The 15,598-nt window shown below is 37.7% G+C and overlaps 1 protein-coding gene and 1 long non-coding RNA gene across 6 annotated transcripts in view; both read right to left on the bottom strand.

Annotated features, from left to right (window-relative positions):
* Positions 1–543: 543 nt before the first annotated feature.
* Positions 544–15,598, bottom strand: part of LOC113965569 — a 21,594-nt gene continuing 6,539 nt past the window's right edge. The window contains exon 3 of the long non-coding RNA XR_003533574.1: positions 544–554. This is a non-coding gene — a long non-coding RNA (uncharacterized LOC113965569). The remainder of the gene's footprint in view (positions 555–15,598) is intronic.
* MSANTD3 (Myb/SANT DNA binding domain containing 3) overlaps positions 11,319–15,598 on the bottom strand; it is a 9,788-nt gene continuing 5,508 nt past the window's right edge. For 4 of the 5 annotated variants that reach the window (XM_027679121.1, XM_027679106.1, XM_027679113.1 and 1 more), the window contains 2 exons: positions 14,531–14,976; positions 11,319–13,221 (listed from right to left, as the gene is read on the bottom strand). In XM_027679121.1, coding sequence (XP_027534922.1) covers positions 12,812–13,221; positions 14,531–14,945 — 825 coding nt within the window. In that variant the 5' untranslated portion in view covers positions 14,946–14,976 and the 3' untranslated portion in view covers positions 11,319–12,811. The remainder of the gene's footprint in view (positions 13,222–14,530; positions 14,977–15,598) is intronic. The other variant, XM_027679141.1, reaches the window with a different exon arrangement.

Below are 15,598 nucleotides of genomic sequence, written 5' to 3'. Positions count from 1 at the left end.
AACTCTTTTAGGTCTGTTTAGGTCTGTTGGTCAAGACTTCTTTTCCCACTGTGTTTAGCTTTATTTATTACTATTGAATGTCATTAGATTCTTGTCTATATTTGCTACTATCTATTTTCATTTCCTTCTCTTTTATAAATAATACCCTTACTGTCAACAGGTACATCTATTTCCCCTTTGAAGTAGACTCTGCTTGTGTGGTTTTCATCACTTTACCTCCAAGAATATGAAGTGTGAACACTTCCCAGTTCGTCTGATTTAGAAACTAAAGGGGTATGGTGGCGGCATGGTAGTGATTGCCAATTCAGGGAACCAGCTAGGTTTATAATCATTTGTCATATGAGATCCTTCAATCCATGGTTTTAACTTTTTCATAGTACAGTCAAATTAGCTGAAAAAAGAATCCTGATTATGGCATACTGTACTGAATCCTGTAGATTTGATTACAGGGGAAAACTGTTGAGTTTGATGGTGTAATCAGCCACAAACCCTACTTCTGTTCAGGAATCAAAAGGGGTAAGATAAAGGTTGTAAACAGAAGCCTTCAGACCTGTCTTTTGCTGTCCTGTGTTCACATTCTGGAAATCTTCAGTAAGATGAAATGATTTGAGGAGCACCCTGCTGGCCAAAAGCAATCATCTAGCACAAAGTTGTTTTTAACTCAGTGGAACTATTCTTTCCCATTGAAAATGAGTTAGCAAAGAGAGGGAGCAACCTTATTTTTAAGTGAAGAATGTCCCCTTGAAAAGTATAAAAGTGTAGTTATGTCTTTACTTTTACATGTAATTATGCTACCCCTTCTCTTTTCTTTCAGATCTCATGACAGTATTTGCTATCTTCTTATCAAATGTACTGGAAGAGAGTTGCTGATATTTTTCTGTATTAGTTAAAAACCAATTTTGTATTGATGTGAGAGAAACTGACTGAATGACCTATTCTAACCCTTATCTTATTTGAACCAGTCTTAAGATCTGCGAGATCCTATCTCAAGGAGAGAGAGGGCAGCAAGCTAAAATAGCAGAAATTGGCTTCAGAGCTAATAAAGGAAGGTATTTATTCACTCTACTTATATTTCAGCCTTGGAACACATGGTTACTGATAGTTTACATAGGTTCAGAAATGTCTTGGACAGATTTCAAGAAAAGTCTGTTAAAGATCACTACATGCAAAGATTCCACTACAGTCTCATGGAGTATCTGCCTCATGGAACATGCTATGAAAACATTGTACAAACTTACATTTATTTTTACTTTCTGCTGAACAGATGCTACTAGTCTTTTTTGTAGGGAGGATACTGGATTAGATGGAGCTGTGGCCAGATCCAGAACAGCTTTTGCATTGCCTTATATGCACGAATCCAACTGTCTCTAAGGTTGTGTCCCAGTTCCTCTAGACATTGTAATACTACCAAGTTCTACATGTGGCATACATGAAACACCATTGGCAAATTGTCCCATATCAATGTGGCTTTCAGCACATTTGGTCTACACAGAAAAACCTAGGGAAGCAGGTTGTCCTTATTCACTTGTTGCTCCCCCCCTCTTCTCCCTGTTCTCCCTCTCCTCTTCTTGCTCCTTAGGACTCAGCCTTGTGGGTTTTCAAACCTCACTATTCATTTTGCTGCTCATGAGTGAGACAGACTTTCACTTTCTTGGATGCATCACAGCATGGTTTAGTTTCCAGAATTTCAATGTAGGTTTTGAACTGATATCATTAAGGTGCTCTTAATAGGAATCCAATTATTTTTATTGCCCATCAGTGCCCGACACAGGCTGCCCAGAAGCAAACTGCTAGTGTTTAACTCAGATTCAAACCTGATCTGCCAATAGGCCTACAGCCTGAATATTTGAGAGGAACCTATGACTGTATCAGCATCTAATCAACCCGTATATAAAGTTCTGTGGTGCGTATGTACAACAGATCTCAGAAATAGCACTTTCTCCCACAAAATTTGATAGTGCAACTAGGAAAGTTTCTCTGTTCCATGCAGTTGAGTGGAGTTTAGTTTAAGAGACAGAAATAGCACAGTTGTGTGTAAATTAAATGACAATATTTGAAAACAACTCTGAAAGAATGAAGACTAGAAATCTTGTCTAATTAATGTGTAACAATAGTTGATGATCTATTGCCTTTTCTGTGAATATACAGTTTCTATTAGCAATATTTAGATATGTTTTCTCAGAAGTCCATAATTATTTATGTTTAATAATTTATGATTAAACATTTTACAAGAAACAAGGCACTGAAATGTACAGTTAGTCATCCTTATTACATACACTGTGAGTTTCAGACTTACAGTAATTCCCCTCGTTTAGACAATTATTGAGTCTCTTCCCTCAGTGGTACTTTTTGTTGCATTTCCTACATCTCCAGCCATTAGAAAGTATACATTTTAGGGCCCTACTTTTGTCTCCTTTTATTCAATATTTCTGTAGGAAAAACAAAGAATTTGCAATGAAAATTAGCTACACAATAAAGATGATGAAAACTCCATTTCTCACATTTCTAAGGACTCAGACATACTATGAGGTTTTTAGAGATTCAAACTGTAATATGGGAATTCTTTATTAAATAAAAACAACAGCACAAAAAAGATTTGTTTAAAGGTGCAGTTTCAGAAGCTACTTCTGTGCAGGGCAGAACCATATTTGGTGGAGTTTGAGGCACTAAAATACTAAACCAACACTTTACAACAGGTGAGATGACTGGGCTGACACCATGCTAGGAAAATCAGATTAGCCTAGTGGCTGACACTTGGCTAAAAAGGGGATATTAAATAATGTATAGTTTTCAGTGTAATTTAAAAAGTAAACCCCAGAAACTGTTACTAATAAAAGGCAGAGACTACAAGAAATACCATCTAATACTCCATTAACATATTTAGTATCAGAAGGAGTGTATACATTTTCAAGTATCTTATGACAAATAGCCCAGTACTTAAATGTTCATTCTGTTTTAGATCCTCACCAACTATAAGCACAAACACAGCACAATGTAATTTTACATATTGTTAAAATACAACGGAATCTAATGTCACATAATAAATACAACACAGTGTAAAGAAACAGTGGTTTCCTTATTATTTGACCACTTATACAAAAACGACAATGAGGAGTGCCTAGATTCAAGTTTCTCCTTGAGGTTCTCAAGCTCCTGTGCTGCCATCATTTTAGAGGTCCAGTTTTCAGTGCCTCTGCAGTGATCCTGAACCTTCTGAACGCACAAGGAAAGATCTCTTTCAGAGATTTTCAGAGGATCCTCACAGTCTCCTCGACCAAAGCAATTCAGGTGCAATTTCAACACTGATGGAATATACACGCAAAACAGGAAAAGATTCTGCAGGATAAGAAAAAGTGATGATGGAGGAAGAACCTCACAGAACAACCTTAAATAATACCCCATGTCAGTACCAAATTAAAGTGAAAGTTTCTTTTTTCTCTTGGAAAGATAAAACTTCTCAAAACATGGCTAACATGATGTACCACCATAAGATGGTAGTACTAGCAGAGATGGCAATAACACATTTGGAAACATATTATCTCCTAAAGCATTTCCACCTCTTAGGTATTGTAAAAATTATTCTGTTAAACTGCATGATTTTTTGGAAAAGAGAGGTTCTTACTCAGCAACATAAGTCACTCAAATATCCAGGTTTACAACAAATCTTGTAAATACAGGAGTGCTGCTGGATGGTAGTTGGCAGTAAAGCAGCTTATACATCTTGTGGTAGAAAGTTCAAAAATGCAACCACAAAAAGAAAGGCATGATTAGGGCTATGCCTTCTAGTTCTATGGGAAGCAGGGCAGACTAGAATTTCTCTGTATTTGCATTGATGGATTACCAGAACTTTTTTTTTTAGATACTGCTCTAAAATGTCATAACATCTGCATCTTGAGAAGATGAAGATCGGGTCTCGTTATTTAATCCTTGACTCTTCAAAAAAAAAAAAAAAGCTGAAAATACAAATTATTAAAACAAGATTTTTTCATTTGGTTGAATTTATGTATATATCTAAGTGGGGATGGATTAGCCCAGTTGGCTTTACTTTTTTTTTAATTTAAGAATGAGAACTAATTTGATGGAAGTAGTAAAGATTTTACAAGGAAGAAAGGTGAGAGCATACCTGCATGATCACCAACCATATCAGTTAACAAAATCCTTACAGAAAACTGCTTCTGTCAGTTTAACACACTGAAGTTGTGGTAATTTATTGCTCTTGTTAGTTGAACACTGACAGGGCTTATTTTAAGCTGTCACATGACTTGGAAGATTTTAATGTACAACAATTTAAAAAATTAATTGCTTACCACCCAAAGGCATTTTTACAGATCACTAAAGTAACCCACTGCTGTTACTATGTCCTTACTTGTGTTTTAAGCTGTGAGAGGATGTGGGCTTAAGTTTGCTGTGCCGTGGGGCTTGACCCACTCATGTCCGTGCTGTGTGTAAGAGAAGGGCTTAGGTTTAAGCCAGTCTTTTCCTATGTCTGATTTTCCCAGCTCCTTGACAGTGTACTTCTGCTGGATTTACAGAAGTAGAGTTGGTAGCTATGGCATTTGGACCACAGTGAGAGCAGACATCAATACTTATCTACCAAGCCCATGACACCATGTAAAGGAATGTGTTGGCTTCAGTGGGACTGTGGAAGTAAAAATTAGAAGCATGTTATTTATTTATCAGTCTACAAGAGGAGCAAGATTTACCCCAGAAGATGGTGTTTTAATTGGCTGAGATAAAGCACTGTTATGATCATTTATTGATTATACCCCTAAATTTGCCACCTTATCAGTTTACAAAGCACATCAGTGACACGTTAAGCAATGATGTTTGTTCCTGCTGGCTAAAGCCCCTTATTTTTTATTCAAATACATCCACTGTCACTGATTTGGTAATTGGAAAAGATGCCAGACAATTTGAGATTGTAAGCACCTTGTCATAGTTCAACTGGCACCACCACATGGCTAAGTATATCTCAGTAGGAGTATTGCATTCAAGGATAACAGAATAAAATCAGTATGGGAAGCCTTTATATGCTATCAGCCATCAATGAAGTGCAACAAAAAGCCCAGTCTAGCCTCAGAGCCCTCATGCAAGCCAGCAATTGAAAGCAAATTAAGTGCATTTTGGAAATCAATGTTGCTTTATTTGGCAAGGACTTCTCATTACGCCTCACTTTAGATGGAAAGTTGGAGGTAAGGCAATATTTGGGTTGGACATTGTTGCTCCCTAAGCAGAAGTTGAACCTCTCTAATAGGTCAGCACTGATAACTCCTAGCCTGCCAAAATTTATGCCCTGGTTTAAATACTAAATCCACCAAATCACCTCCCTAATTTGTACTTTTCAAAGTCTCAGTATTTACAAGATCTTTTTCAGATAAATGGAAATTATCTTGTATGTGTCAACTCAGATTTCGTACAGTCCATGGGATTGGAATTCAAAAGTTATAAAGCCATGCAGTTCATTGGGTTGAAGGACCGGTCAGTGGGAACACAGAGGTGTCTAATAAAACAAAATAATTTTTAGCAAAGCTTTGGTGAGGTTAATAGGTCAAAATTTCAAAACTCCACAATTAAACAGAACCAGGATTTTCCCTCCCCCATATTATAGTGTGACACAGAATGTGCGGCAGGAACTTACATGGGCGATTCAGCTGGTCCATTTGTGGCTTAGTACATAATTTCACAACATAATTCTAAAAAAAGAAGAGGGATTTGTACATGACCAAATAATGAGCAGAGCTTGAGCATCTTATATGTCAACTTGTTAGTGCCAATAAATAATAAATTACTACTAAATTGGTGTATAATCCCAGTTTCATATTCAGGGCTATCCAAAAACAGCTGAGAAGAAATATCTGAAGATTTGTAGAATACAATCAATCTCAAGTTGTGCTGAATACAAACCTACTTCTACTCTCTTGCCAAACCAATTTGATTAATGAGGTGCTCTAACAATTGGTTAGAGACTGAAGCACACAACTATTCTGAAGCTGGACTGAACAACAAAAGGAAAACAAACAATCTCAATCAACATTTTAAAAAAATCACCTAAATTAAATAAGGAAAATCTACAAATCTATTTTGCTTTATTTCTGTTAAATTAGAGAGTAATCTCCCTAAATATATATGTGTGTGTAGTGTAGGCTTTGTATCTAGCTGGCTCTTCAGCAAGAAGGCAACAGATTGTTTCTAGCTATTTTGACTGCTTAATTAATTTTTTCCCCTTTTGTTTTTGTCCTGTGGCTGTTTTGACAGATTAGAAGACTTGGCAAAAATATTTCTTATTCTTAGAGAGGTTAACTGTCTGGTGAGATCCATCCACACACCCTCCTGAGTATAACAATTTTATGACCCACCACTACGTGGTGGACAATCTTTTCCTTTTTCTTGCTGCATAACCTATGCCATTTGGCAGACTACATGCTGGACAGATTTCATGTGCCTTTCCACAGTGCATAGCATGAGTGTCTGGATAATGTAGTCTCGGAAAATTGTTCAACTTCAGTTTAGTAAAGAGTGAGGTCTAATAACTGGCAGGATTCCTATTTGAAAGTGGCTACTTTTCTTATTGTCAGGCACTTGGAGTTGTGAATTCTATGATAAAGATGTCCAGAGTCTCAAAGGAAACAGAAGTGAAGACCACGCAGGGAAACTGTTTGACATATGTGACAATGTTACGTCTTGGGGCAGATAGAGCTGTCTTCACTTCTGACTTGTTCTGAAAAACATACCAATCCTTTTATTTTTATTTTTTTTCCTTTGTAAGTTTTTAATTTCTTACTAACATGACTGATGATGTTGTGGGATGCTTAATCCCTTCACTAATCACTGCCTAATCACCAGTAAAATGTTCAGAGCCACAGCTAACACATTTCTATTTAATAGCTCTTATTTTAGGCCCAGAAATCTGTCCACAATTCCATGTGCACCTTCCTTAGATATAAGAGAATCAAGCTGATCAGCAACACAGAAGTCTGTGATATCAAAAACAGATACCACTGCTTGCTTTCATCGTAAAAATATATTATCCTATTCTTATAGATAGCAACAAATTATCTTCTTTCTTTTTATCACATGTACAGAGCTGTCCTCTCTAACATTTTTTAATTATATTAACAGTAGCTGCATATTGTCATATCATCTTGGTACTTTGTTTATTTTATTAGCCTAAATGTATTATTTTTAGTATGCATTAGTACTTAATTTGCACAGAAACGCTTTTAAATATCTAACTAGAGACAAAGTTCAGGAAGAGTGATGATGTGCGAATTTACAGTCATCTGCTTTGAGAGGAAACAGAAGAATAGTGTGAAAAGACAGGTTTTTTTCTTGTGAAAGAAACTAAGATGCATCAGTTCTATAAAAATATCTTTGACCAAGCTAGCTCAAAATATGAAATCACGGGACTATTTGTGAAGGATTTGTCTGAAAAAAAATTCAATTAAATGTTATTTTAAGATTTACATTAATTCTCCTGCCTAGGAAGTAACAATATATAAATGTGTAGCAGTTTATTGTTTTAATGTCATAATGAGAAACATACCTGAAAGTATGACACTGCACGAATGTGTAGTTGTACAGAGTGTAACCACAGAGATTCAAAACAAAACTGGAAGCAAGTGGGTAAGAAGGAAAAGGACATACTGTAAAAGCCGTAAAAAAATTATCTGCAAAAGATCATTGAAAAATACCAATGTAATCATACAAATCCTTGGGAGACTGTTAAAATTTGTTATTGGAAACACACAAAGATGAATGATCATTAAAAAATTCAGTACAACATCCTTAGCTGCCCTACATGCTCAGGAAAGGGTAGCCCTGAACCATCCTTCCTTTCTCTGATCACTGGACTGCAATGGGAAGATCTAAATTCTGAGCTTGGCCACACCAGGTACACCTGCTCTGTAAGGATTGCTTCTCCAAGCAGTGGCTGGGGAGGGCTGTGTTTTGAACCCTGGCTAAACACATCTCTGCAGTGTAGGAAGGAGCATCAGACAGAGCATTTCTGTCAAGCAGCAAGATCCCTTGCTCCTGTCATACAGCAGCCTGGGCATTGAAAGAAGTAGTACAACAGATGGCAGGATGAATCGATTCTTTGTCAAGGTAAGAGCTTTGATTTGAGGAAGTATCTGTGAAAGTCTTTCAATGAGACTCTTCAACTACCTAGAAAAAAGGAACTTTGTTATACAGAAACCTCAAGCCCAACTTCTGCAGAACCCCAAGGATTTATGAAGAATCACCACCACTTACACAGCTTCAGCACCCTGCATTAGGTCTGGTCCTGATGAATGACTTTTAGTCACAATGTTCTTCTAGAATTACATGGAGAAAGTGATCTTCTCTATACAGTCTTTTCTCAATGCTAACCTTTCTTCAAAATCCTTTGTTTCCTAGCCTGTGTGCAGAATCCAGAATGTATGGGCAGCTGTCTATAAAAGACTAACTAACCATGCTTTCTGGGGAAGGGGAAGGTGACAACAGAGGAACACGCATTTCACGTTCAAACGTTGTGATATAGGCAGTCTGAGCTAGAGAAAGGAAAGAGCAAAACACATAGCTCTGAATGAAATCCCCAGCTCATATTGCTGGTTAAAAAGCTAAGCGGAAACAGAGACATAAGGAATAAATGCAGGAGAAAAAAAATCAACAAACGAAAAACTTTATACCAGGCAACAAATTAGATGAACTCCAAGGGAGAGACACCTGGAGCTAGGCTCATGTCAATTTGGGAAGCATAAAGGAATTCACCATGTCTTGTCTAGAAGGTTGTTGTTACTCTCCATAAGAACATAGAGGCTGAGAACAATGGCCACTACATGTCTGGTACACATTTTTACACATGGAGTTAAGAAGAGATCATTTTGCCCAGTGTATCTTTTAAGTTCATTCTTGACAAAAACTTGTATAGCAAACCCAAAGAAGAACAGGCATGTTCTTCTTAAAATATTGATGTATTTTATCTGTGGAAAAACCTTGAGAAAATTCATACATAGTTGGGCCAAGTAGTTATCAGGAAAACACAATTATGTGAAAGTTTGAATGATGTAATCTAGAAAAAAGGGAGAGGAACAAACTGACATGTTGTCTGAGATGGCTATATTACATATAAGAAGAGTCAAACAAAAGAGAATGTAAATCCTAATACCAGAGGAAGTAATTGCAATCACAACAACAAAACCAAAAAAGGTACAAGTCACATTTCTCAAGTAATTTCAACTCCACCACATAAATCACTTTATAAAGCCTTGAAGTGGAGAAGCCAAAGCCTGGCAAGGAGATACATTATTTCACCTTGTTGATCTTTTACATTTTTCTATGTCTAGCACCCAATCTTACAGCAACCAACAGTCAACTACAAATGGGAAAACAAGAGCCAGTGTCACCTGTGAACCATCTGTTATGTGTACCACAAAACCATCTTGTATAATTTGTGTTAGTTTAACATTCTCATTTTTCTGCTATGCATGTACTGATCATTCTTTCTTTCATATCTTTATCTTGGCTCTTTCTAATCTTCTTCTTGTGATTGTCCTAGTTAGAGCAGCCAGGACCAGTTTGTCACTGTGGGGGTGTAACCCAAACTGTGTATTCTATACCCTCTATGTAATTTCCCAGGAACTGTTAACAATAGACCATTTGGAGCAGCTGCCCAGAGCACACCTGACCCCTCAGGCTATAAGCTGGGTGTTAAGAAGCCTGTGAGGTAGGAGAATGTTCCCACCCTCACATCAATGGCTCAGGTGTGATAACTCCCCTCTGAGGAGTCATTAGCACCTTCACACCCAGCCTGAGGGGTCACGTCTGCTAATGTGCCACCAAGGATTCCAAAAATATCTCACGACTCACAGTCACCCACTGTGGAACTCCCTGCCCTGGGGGAGGTACTGGGCATTCCCACTCAAACCTGAGTATATATAATCTTGGGGTCTTGGGTCTTCTGGCCCCTCTCATCGGATCCAGAGGAGGACCAGAACCTCAACCAGACTGCAACCACCACCCTCGACCAGACTGCAACCAGCACTCTCATCAATAGATTTTCCTCCTCTTTTGCTTTGGACTTAGGAGGACCACGTGGGGTTCAGCACAGGGGCCAATGAGCACCATTCTGTTCATGCTCCAGGGTGCTGGGTTATACATCTGGGTTTTGTGGGTAAAAACCAACTGTTTCTCCATATAATTGTATTTATTGCATTATTGTTATTAAATTGTAACTCTGACTTATAATCTCTTTTGAATTGGGTTCAGTTCTCCTGCCGGTTTACCTTTAAACCAGCACAGTGATCTTCTTTCTTTTAAATAGAAACTGAATTAAAAGGGTCTATTGTTCAGCTTAAGAGCTGTAACTTTTGGTTTTAGGATAAGAAAATATGCCAAAAACCAAGGCATTGCCCACTTAGTAGAGTTTGAAAACATGCATATTTTAAAGGATATTTAAATAAAAAAATAAAACAATCTTTCATGAGCCATGGTATAACTTCCAGGAGTCCAAGTTACCCTTATCTCACATTTCATGAGATTCTCCCTGGACTATTTCATACCTCTTCTAGACCTGGATTGTCTCTCTATTCTTGCCCTATTTGCAGTGTTGTAATTGTCTCCATTCGTCACCTTTTAACACCTGGTTTCCATTTCATCGTTTCAAATGACTTCCACTTAGAACCAGTGTGGAAGGAATCCCATCACTAGTTAAGACAAATGTCTTCCCTATTCTTTTTTCTGGATAGTGCCTGACCAATTGTCATAACCACTGAAATAAGTGACTCATCTTTCAGATCTCAGAATGCGATCTCAGAACAAAAAGATCTTCACTTCTGTTTACTTCTTTCGTCTCTACTGTTATTATACTTTCCCATAGTGTTTCTATTCAGCAGGAAGAAAAAAAGTGTCCACAACGATATCCTTCTTTGGAATTCCTGTACTTCCTTCATATGGCCAATTTATAAGAAAATTGAAAGTGCAGTCAAAAAGATCTGTCTTCAGATTTCATACATGGCCTATTATTTCTATCTTGCAGCAGCTCTGCATATTTTTTTTAGTCTGTCATATAAAATAAGTTGTAATAAATAGCTCCCACTGTGCCTGCTGGTGTTAGCACGTTGAAGGGAGTAGTGCATGTACCACAGTGTTAACCACAGTGAGTACTGTGGTTGATAATGGCAGTACTTGGAAAGATGAATCACCAGCAGTGAAAGCAGTTCAAGAAAAAGAAACACATACACACATACACACAAAAAATCCCAACCCAAAACAAAATCAAAAGGAACTCACTCCACCAGAAAGAACATCCAGGGAAAGAGAGAGAAGTGTAACTGGGAACGTATACTTTGTAACATACTTTAATTTGAATACATTGCTCACAGTATGGACTTGCCCTTATGAATCATGATCTGAAAATACTTTATTAAATAACGTGATACTCGGATTTTTCAATGAAAATTTATGGTTTTGTTAATGTTTCTCACTGCTTCAAATGATGGTTGTACACCTTCCTGTAAAACAAGTTTTCACACATCAGAAGCTCTCATGAAGCTTTGCGGGGTTCTGCATTTCACATTCTCTTAACCCTTGCCCCATTAGAATAAATGATTGCCTGGGTAAGGATTATCTTTATTTGTGCTTTCCTACTATCTACTGTTCCGGACACCCAAACTCTGTGGGTATCTTCATGTGAATGCTTCACACAAATCATGTCCATCACCCCGCACTGACAGCAAACGTAAGAAACACACCACCATAATGCACAGGACAGAACAAAATAGAACAGTGGTTCAGGACAGGAATGATTCCCTTGAACTGCTTCCCACCCTATGTGAAGGAAAAGAGGGTGAATTTAAAGTCTTTTCTTCTTCCTAAGGAGAGAGTGAGATACTCAAGCTAGCTGCTACACCATCAAGTATTGCATAGGAAGATAGAGGGAGACTTTGCCAATGGGCTGGCTAGCTCACTGCATTTTAATGCTTTACGAATTGTTAAAAAGCTCTTCCCCTCAGAATGACTCCAGGTGAACAGAACACAGTGCTGGCAGCAGCATTTGACCCTCTTATTTCGGTATGCTACTTCAATACAAGATGGGTCTGGGAAAGAAGGAACAAGCACAATGGATTTTGAGGAAGAAGTCGCCTTCTTTTTAACTTCGTAAGGGTCAAGGTTCAAAAAACCAGAGGGCCAGTCCACAACCATTCTCTCAATCAGCCAGCCAGCTGGGAAATACTGTTGTTCTTCAGATGGAAAGGGCTCAGTTATTACAGTGGTCCTTTTGCTACTTCCTTAATTTTTCACATCTTCTATGAAGAATAAGTTATGGGACTATATTAACTAGAGACAAGTTTATTTTTTCCTAAGCCCCAGCATAATGATCCAACTGATAGCTGTCAATCAACTTCTGCCTCAATAGCAGAGAGCAACTCCAATCCTTGTATTAATTTGGAAAATGGTAGATAGGAAGAGATAGAAATCAAAATAAACACTACAGCCTGATGTTTAAAGCTGTTATCTTAAGAATACCCAATGTAAGAACACCTGGAGTACCTTAAATTTCACAAGGATGCAAGGGCGTTCTGAGAGGGGAAAATATGTTCACATTTTAGAACACTGTGCATGTCTGAGTTAAACAAATCAGAACTACCTACAAATGAACAGTTTTCCCCTTGGTAGACTATACCACTGTTTCTCTAAATATTAAGAGTCATAGTGTGTTCACTATCAGCCAGGCACCTACCCTGTCACTGTACATTCACATTAAAAAACCTTCTTTCCAGTGCGCGTTACTCATAAACGTGCGAATCAGACTGACTCTCTGCCCCTTTATGTTCTAAGGTGAATTAGGAAAGGGTCTGTTATAGGATGATACAGGCCATTCTTTTGTGATGGTCTGCAGTTTTCTCTCCCAATACATTTTCTTTTTATTTAGCACTTCCATTTTTATCCTGTGTTCTTCTTCGGCCATCTCACACTCTCTTTCTATTTGCTGTATTTTTGCCACATGAACTTCATTCATTTGGATTAACTGCAGTTGCAAAATTGACATTTGCTGATGATGTTCTTCTTCATGCATTTTTTTCAGAGCACTTTCCTGAGATGCTTTACTTCTGTAGTTCTTATCTGCTGCTATTCTGACATCAGAACACGAAGGCTCAGGTTGGGAGGTACCTTCACATACTGGAAAATGTACCAGCTCTTTGTCTTCATCACAAAGTTCTCTGTTTGAGACAACAAATGATTCTGCAAAACAAAAGAAGAAAAAGTACTATAGTATTCCCTTCCCCTCCCTCAAGAAACACAAACGTGATAAGTTATTGACACACACATCTAAACCTTGCACGTCTGTACCAAAGTACAGGAGCCACTACCTAATGCAGTTCTGTTACAGAATACTAAGAGTATAATGGTCTGAACCGAACTACTCTGGGCTCTGTTGTTACACTTCCATGGCTATAATGGGAGCTCAGAATACTAAAGTGAATATAGACATTTATAAGTGGATACCTAAATTTAGGTGGCTGAGCCTGGAGCTAAACCTTAATGCAGCTGTTTAAGCTAAATCCATATGTGACTTGCAATACTTTTATGAAAGATCTCAGTGTCAGGTGAAGAGCTGTATCAACATGAATATCAAGAGAGTGAGGGAATACTACGAAGAATACTTCTTATTCCTTCCATATCACTACTGTAGATGTTGTAAACACAGTAGTGTATATTTTTAGGAAAGAAATACATTATTCTAACTTTGAGAAGGCTCTACCAATTCTTCTGAAATAAAAGAGACTACTCATGGAACAGAATAGTTACCACTGCAAATGAGGGTCTCAAAATACATTCCTTTACAGATCCTGATGACTAATTATGGTAAGTACAATTATGAAAGAGACATTCTAAGAATGTTACCTAACAACATGGCTACTGATGTCTTTTGAGCAAGGACAGTCTCCTATGTGAGATCCTGACATAATAAAACTTGCAAGAAACCGTCATAGCCACCCTCCCTTCTGGTTTTGCATTATTCGCTATGTGTATGCTTGCCAAACAAAGAAGAATGTAGTGCTGAACTTTCTCAGAAAGGCCGTTTTCCAATGTGGACTGTAATGTGAAATATGGCTCTACATACTCTCTGTAGTCCTTGAAAACAAAGGAGGAAAGACCTACAGGGAACTCTTGCAGCAGACAATTTTGTATCCATTTTCTGCTGGTGGATTTGTTTGTTCGTTTGTTTTAACCAGCAAAATTATACTTTATAAAGAATAAGAATATCCTTGGGACTCTTCTCTGGAAAGCCAGCATGATAGCTACTGTGATGCTTGCCACAAAGCAGCAGATATGTCAGAAACTGATAAAAAAAATGTGTGAAAACCCTCAGTTTAACTCCCGGAGGCCTAGGGTAATACACAAAGTCTTGTAATATCATAGCTGTGAAATTACTTTTCTGTAATCAGCAGTCCCAGCTAGGTAGAGAGATTTAGACTGCTGAAAGAGAATCCCTGGCAAAATCACATACAAAACAATACTATTTGCATCATTACAGTAACATTTATACCTTGACTAGAAGCATCAGGCTGATATTCAGAATCTTCTTCTGGTGGGCTCTGCAAAAAGTACATTTGCTCAGGCATTATGCTGGCAATCTTCTCTTTCCCTACGATGTGAGTATTTATAAGTGGACTAATACTTCTTTTTACCTTCTCCCGCCTTTCATGTGCCATTATCTTTTTTGTCCGTGCCTTGATATTTTCCCAGCATTTCTTTAACTGTTTGAAGTCTCGCAGTGATACACTGGGCTGTGAATTATATTCATGAGCTAGTGCTTGCCAGGTACGTTGTTTCAGAGCAATAGTTCTTGCATCACTTTTTTTACATTCAAGCACGTATTTGTATTTTTCAACTAATGCAAGCAGCACACTCTTCTCCACTTCTGAGAAGTATTTAGCAGGCTTTATTATTTCGTTTTGCATTTTCTACTGTTTCTCCAAGAAGCCAAAATTCCTATGAAAACAATGTTGAAAAGAAAAAGAAAAACAAAAAACAAACACAAATTAGAACTAGTTACAGTATCAGGAAAACATGTTTCAGCAAATAAATTCTCAGCATAGCCTCTGGTTAATTTTAATAGAATAATTTGTGAGTAGTTCTAGAGTACATAATGGAACAATCAGGTAATATATAGCATAATTCCATGCTGGTTTGTGTTGCCACTTTAGTGGGTACGCAGTTCCAGAAGTAGACCATGGGAGGTCTTTGTTACAATTTGTCTTGATACAAAATACTTGCTATTCAATTTACTTAGTGACTTGTTTTCAATATCTTATTTTCCTGTTTATTGCACTTTTTTACACTCAAAGGGTTTTCAAAGCCCTGAACCGTGCAACAAGTTCTGAAATACAGCCCTTGATAACTTTGGGTTTAAGTCTAAAGACACCTTCACGAGGTGTCTTTGGTACACAAAATAGCCTCTTCTGCCCTTGCTGACTGTGTATGACTACTTACCCCCCTCTCTCTACAGTATTTGAAAGTTGTATGAGAAATGATAGTAATGTTGCAGAGCAATTTAAATTAGTAGTAGAATGGGTAAGGCTTAGTAAGAGAATAGGCCTAAAAAGCAGCACTC

Source organism: Neopelma chrysocephalum, unplaced genomic scaffold (assembly GCF_003984885.1).
Source record: "Neopelma chrysocephalum unplaced genomic scaffold, ASM398488v2 Primary Assembly neopelma1_22b, whole genome shotgun sequence".
NCBI lineage: Eukaryota > Metazoa > Chordata > Aves > Passeriformes > Pipridae > Neopelma > Neopelma chrysocephalum.
Note: the sequence above shows the minus strand (reverse complement) of the source record. Positions and strands in the feature narration are given on the sequence as shown.